Source organism: Vidua macroura, chromosome 12, assembly GCF_024509145.1.
Source record: "Vidua macroura isolate BioBank_ID:100142 chromosome 12, ASM2450914v1, whole genome shotgun sequence".
NCBI classification, from domain to species: domain Eukaryota; kingdom Metazoa; phylum Chordata; class Aves; order Passeriformes; family Viduidae; genus Vidua; species Vidua macroura.
Window position 1 is genome coordinate 20,977,459 of NC_071582.1, and position 6,152 is coordinate 20,983,610.

Genomic DNA, 6,152 nt, shown 5'->3' on the forward strand with positions numbered 1-6,152 from the left:
CGGCCTTCATTAATGTAATTAATGAAATACAACAGCACTGTATCACTTTAAAGGTTCAATACTTTATTTCAACCCTTCAGCACAGTACCAGATTTCAACTTTTCTACCCTCAGCCACTGTTACCACTACTAAAGAAATACATTAAAGCTAAACTATACGCTCTATTAATTATAGGGAGGTGAACGTGAAGGGGAAATTTGTTGCTGGTGATGATTAATAATTACTTGTTCTACACACATGTAGTACAGTAAATAAACAGGGCATATTGTTGGGTAGTAATTGATTAATTAGCATGTTCACAGTGGATAGCTCAATGGTCTAAGATTGCTGAGTTTGAGGTATTGCTTGCAATTATTGAAAGAAAAAAAATCTGTTTCCATTTCTGTTTTCTGGACTTTTTCCCCCCCTCTCAAATAGAATGTTAAATGATTCAAAACCTTAGCTTTTACTTAGAAAAATGGAATGTAGGCTGTGATTTTAAATTATGTCTTTGAAGGGGTCTGACACTTGAAATGAAGGTTTTTAGGGAGCTCTGCCAGGTAAACCCAGTGCAGCTGGACACACTCCTGAGCACAGGTGAGCCTGGCTGGTGCTGCAGGTGCTCCCTCAGCACGTCAGTGTCAACAAAACCTTTCTAAAAGCGTGACTGTCCTTTTTTTGGTGATGCTCCCACTCCGTGCAGGGCTCAGGGTGCCCCAGGCCCTGGGCACGGGCAGCTCCAGCGCAGCCTCGCTGTGTCTGTCACGCAATCCCAGGATCGCTGAGCTTGGAAAAGCCCTCCAAGGTCACCGATCCCCACCTTGTCACCAGCCCAGAGCTCTGAGTGCCACGACCAGGAATTGCTTGGACACCTCCAGGGATGGGCACTCCAAGCCTCCCTGGGCAGCCCTTTCCAAGGCCTGAGCACCCTTTCCATGAAGAAATTCCTGCTGCTGTCCAAGCTGAGCCTCCCCTGGTGCAGCTTAAGACGATGTCCTCCTCCTGTCCCTGTTCCCTGGAGCAGAGCCCGATCCCCCCGGCTGTCCCCTCCTGTCAGGAGCTGTGCAGAGCCACAAGGTCCCTCCTGAGCCTCCTTTTCTCCAGGCTGAGCCCCTTCCCAGCTCCCTCAGCCCCTTCCCAGCTCCGTTCCCTGCCCTGGACACGCTCCAGCCCCTCAGTGCCCTTCCCGAACCGAGGGGCCCAGACCGCTGTGATTCCCATTCCATTCCCGGGCCGCTGTCCTGCTCTGTTCCTGGGGCCATTCCCGGGCGATTCCCGCTCCATTCCCGGGGAGATTCCCTCTCCATTCCCGTTCCTCTGTCCCGCTCCGTTCCCGGGGCCATTCCCGTTCCATTCCCGCTCCTCAGTCCTGCTCCATTCCTGTTCCATTCCCGTTCCTCTATCCCGTTCCATTCCCGCTCCTCAGTCCTGCTCCATTCCTCTATCCTGTTCCATTCCCGCTCCTTTGTCCCGCTCTGTTCCCGGGGCCATTCCCGCTCCTCAGTCCCGCTCCGTTCCCGTTCCTCTATCCCGTTCCATTCCCGTTCCTCTGTCCCGTTCCCCTATCCCGTTCCTCTATCCCGTTCCATTCCCACTCCCCAGTCCTGCTCCGTTCCCGTTCCTCTATCCCATTCCTCTATCCCGTTCCATTCCCGCTCCCCTATCCCATTCCCCTATCCCGCTCCGTTCCCGTTCCTCTATCCCGTTCCCCTATCCCGTTCCATTCCCGCTCCCCAGTCCCGCTCCGTTCCCGTTCCTCTATCCCATTCCCCTATCCCGCTCCGTTCCCGTTCCTCTATCCCATTCCCCTATCCCGCTCCGTTCCCGTTCCTCTATCCCGTTCCCCTATCCCGCTCCGTTCCCGTTCCTCTATCCCATTCCCCTATCCCGCTCCGTTCCCGTTCCTCTATCCCGTTCCTCTATCCCGTTCCCCTATCCCGTTCCCCTATCCCGTTCCCCTATCCCGCTCCGTTCCCGTTCCCGTTCCCCTATCCCGCTCCGTCCCCGCTCGGTTCCCGCCCCCGGGCGGCGCAGGCGCGCCGCGGGCGCAGGCGCGGAGCCGCGCGGGATGCGGGCGCTGCTGCGGCGGCTGCACGGCGCGGCCGTGGCGCTGCTGCTGTGGCGGGGCCCGGCTCCGCCCGCCGCCCGTCCCGCCGCCTCCGAGGTGCTGAGCCAGCACCTGCGCCAGCGCCGCCTGCCCCACTGGACCTCGTTCTGCGTCAAGTACAGCGCGGTGCACAACGACCAGTTCGGCCTCTCGCACTTCAACTGGCCCGTGGACGGCGCCAACTACCTGGTGCTGCGCACCGGCTGCTTCCCCTTCATCAAGTACCACTGCTCCCGCGCCGCGCCGCAGGACCTGGCGCTGCAGGACGCCTTCTTCACCGCCCTCAAGGTGCTCAACGCCGGTGAGTGCGGCCCGGGCCGGCCTGAGGGGGACCGGACCGGGCAGCTCCGCTCCGAGCCCTCTCCGTCTCCTTTTCCTGCTCTTTCCCCCCTCCCTCTGCCTTTCCTCCTCACTTTCACCTGTTCCTCACTTTCTCCTTTCTTTTCCCTGTTCCTCTCTTTCTCTCCTTTCCCTTCTCCTCCTTCTCTTTTCCCCTCACCCTTTCTCCTCACTCCTCTCCCTCTCCTTTCTCTCCTCTTTCCCTTCACACTTTCTCCTCACTCCTCTCCCTCTCCTTTCTCTCCTCTTTCCCCTCACACTTTCTCCTCACTCCCTCTCCTTTCTCTCCTCTTTCCCTTCACCCTTTCTCCTCACTCCTCTCCCTCTCTCTCCTCTTTCCCCTCACACTTTCTCCTCACTCCTCTCCCTCTCCTTTCTCTCCTCTTTCCCTTCACACTTTCTCCTCACTCCCTCTCCTTTCTCTCCTCTTTCCCTTCACACTTTCTCCTCACTCCTCTCCCTCTCCTTTCTCTCCTCTTTCCCCTCGCACTTTTTCCTTACTCCTCCTCCTCTCCCTCTCTCTTTCCCGCTCTCCCTCTCCTCTTTCTCCTCGTCCCCGTCCCTCTCTCGGCCCGGGAATTCCGAGCTGTGAGGGCAGGGCAGGGGCAGAGCCGCAGGTCGGACCCTTCAGGGAGCGTTTTCCAGCTGGAAATCCTCGTGCTGGGGATGAACTTTGGTCCTCTGAGCAATTCTGAAGCGAAACTCTTTACAGGCAGTGTCTGGTGCAGGAATGGTCGGGCTGCTGGGACCCTGATGTGCTGCTGGAATAGAAATCCTTATCACAAAAAGGCTTTATCAGTACCTTATTAATGTCAAAGTAGACATGGTTAATATACGGTATATACATACACACACACACATATATATATTGTATAAATACACACTTTTGAAGTATATTATTTCAAAACTTTGGCTGCAGATTCAATGCTTATTTCAATGCCAGCATTGACAGTGCCAGTGCCATAACATTTCGTGCACTCTTTATTTTCGTGTTTAACTTTGTAAAATTTCCTTTCCTTTGCAAGTCTTCAGTGACTTTTTCAAAGCGTGGCTGCTGCTCTTAATTTTCAGACCTTTCCAGACTGATTTAGCGAGAAAATATAATCACAAAGATTGATTTCTTAGCAACACCTTTAAATCTGATTTTCTTTTTCCCTCCACCCAGTCACACCTTTGTTTTTCTCACAACTACCTTTCATGTTTCATATTTAAATGTTTGCAAAACATTATTAAAAAGGCAATTTATTTCCCTCAGAATCCCGCTCCAGCACTTAGCTTCAAGCATGTTAAATTTGGTGTTTCTGAACTCAGGGCCTAAATCCACCTCTGTTTTTCCCTCTATAATAAATAGAATATTGTCTGTAATAGGTGGATAAATTGGCAGGGGTAAAACATGTCACTTCAAATATATATATATATAAAAATATATATATATATAAACCTTTTTATCCATTGCAGTTCTGTTGGAGCTGGAAGTTTTGACTGCTGATCTGATTTTCCCCAGAGCAGCTTCCTGTTGATCTATGGATTCACTGCCTATTATTTTAATTTCTGCTCTGACATAGACTCCAATAACTTCAGTGGATATTCTGGCAGTTTGAGTTTAGTATTTGAAGATATATATATATATATATATGTGTGTGTGTATATATATTTAATCAGTAGAAATCACACGTACATGGCAATATTTCACTTTTTTCATGTTGTTCTCCTCCTGTTTTCTTTTTCTAATAATTCCTTCCTCGTGTCAACAGGAAAGGTGTTAAGCACTGACTGCTGCATTTAAATAAAGACAAAATATTTCTCAGGCAGCTTTTCCAGGGATCCTTCCCCTCTCATTTCCTTCTGGAGTCACCGTTCCTCGCTCTGAATTTGCAGTTTGGATTTCACTCTCTGGGTGTGTAACGTGTTTTTATCTCTCCTTAGGCATCCCAACTTTACTGTATGGAATTGGCTCCTGGTTCTTTGCCCGTGTCACAGAGACTGTTCACACCAGCCATGGCCCAGTCACTATTTATTTCCTAAATAAAGAAGATGAAGGAGCCATGTACTGAAGTGAATGTCTGTCCTCTGGTGGGGTCTGTGCTGCAAATATCTGCTGCCTTTGGCTAAAAAAAAAACCCCAAAAAAAGTGGTTTTTACACTGTGTTCTCATAGTCAGTGTGCTGTTTCAGGAAGCTGCCTGCACTTTTTGGTCATTTATTTTTGCAGAGGTGTGAAGTTGAAGAATTAGGATTTCTGAGGGTGTGTCTGGAAGTCAGGGACTGGTGCTGCTGGACAAACTTGTGATCATTTAAAGAGATGCATTTATCAACTCAGAGAACTGAATTGTAGCCTGTGGGCAAGGAAACTGTGAATGCACTGACATTTTCAGAATGTCCCTGAAAAGATAAAGCTGCTCAGGTGTAGATCCTGTCTAGATATTTCATATTGAATTAATTGTCACAGGTCTAACTGTGTCTGAATAAATCCTTGGCACTGAGTGGCCACCATCACCTGGAAGAGCCTTTGGGGAAAAAAAAACCCACCCTAAAACAAGTGCAGAATGGCTGTATCACATTTCTTGAAATGATATTTAAATAAAATATCCAAAATACGTTTGGTGCTTGTATCCTTTGCAATTCTTGAGCTCCAGATGTGTGTTGTTATTTTTCTTTTGATTGCTTTATAGGTAAGTACAAAATCTAAGTGATGTAGAAGATTTAGCCCCCTGTGCTAGTTCACAATTTGCTGGTGTTTTTAATTAATGGGGAGAATGTGAAGAATACTACAAGAATATCTCAATTTTTGGATGCAAAATAACTGATTCCTCCAGTTGTAACCAAACCACAAACAATGACAAAATGACTTCATATCAGCTGGAAACCTGGGCAAAAAAAAAAAAAAAAAAAGCTTTTGGGGAACAGTTTGGATAGTGGAAATGTGGAATGAATGGAAACAGGAAGAGCTGTGCAGGATCTATTGCTGGTGCTGGGATTTAGTGCCAGCAATTAATGCTGTCAGCTCCAAGTCCCACAGCTGCTGATGGAAGTTGGTCATTCCAGTTCTCAGGAGTCAAAAAAATGTAAAATGGGTAGGGGCTGGTTTGAAGGGGAATCACTTTTCCTCAGTAAATGATTATCAAGCTATGACTACAGTATAATGTCATTTAAATACTTTTTAAACTTCATTCCAGGTAACAGAAGTGTTTCCCCACTTAATGAAGTGGCTTTCCTAAAAGCAGCACTAAACACTTTAATCAGAGAAGTTAAATTTTGGAGACTATTCTTGCCACAAGTTAAATGTCTCAAAGATGCAGAGATGGCAGCACGAGCACCCTCGTTAATAAGAAAAATTGCAGTTAGCATTTTCCTCGAGCTGATTTTCACTGCAGCCCGTAAGTTTAAAGTCAAATACTGCTCATCCATTGCCACAGAGCTCATCAATACCTGGCTGTAAAGGTTTAGGCTCAACACAAGGTTGATAAAATGGTTTTTAATTACCAGACTTCGTGGGAGCTGCAGCTCCTCTCCCTGCAGCTCGTTTGATTTCTGATAATGGGCACTGCTGACTTTGCTTACCTGTTTTCCAATAAGTGCAGCAGCACCCCCTGTCCCTGCAGTGATGGGCAGGGCTCCTTGGAGAACATCTCTGACAAACTGCCCTATTGATTGCTGCAATTCCGCGCTGCTTGCAGCATTAAATAGAGCCCTGATCTCTTGTTCAATGATCTCACTGTGTAACAATT

The 6,152-nt window shown here is 48.3% G+C and overlaps 1 protein-coding gene across 1 annotated transcript; it reads left to right on the forward strand.

Annotated features, from left to right (window-relative positions):
* Positions 1-2,047: 2,047 nt before the first annotated feature.
* Positions 2,048-5,021, forward strand: C12H15orf61 (chromosome 12 C15orf61 homolog). The gene is made up of 2 exons (XM_053988659.1): positions 2,048-2,387; positions 4,352-5,021. Exons 1-2 carry the CDS (start codon positions 2,048-2,050, stop codon positions 4,477-4,479), a joined length of 468 nt encoding a protein of 155 aa, XP_053844634.1. The 3' UTR covers positions 4,480-5,021.
* The last annotated feature ends 1,131 nt before the right edge of the window (positions 5,022-6,152 follow it).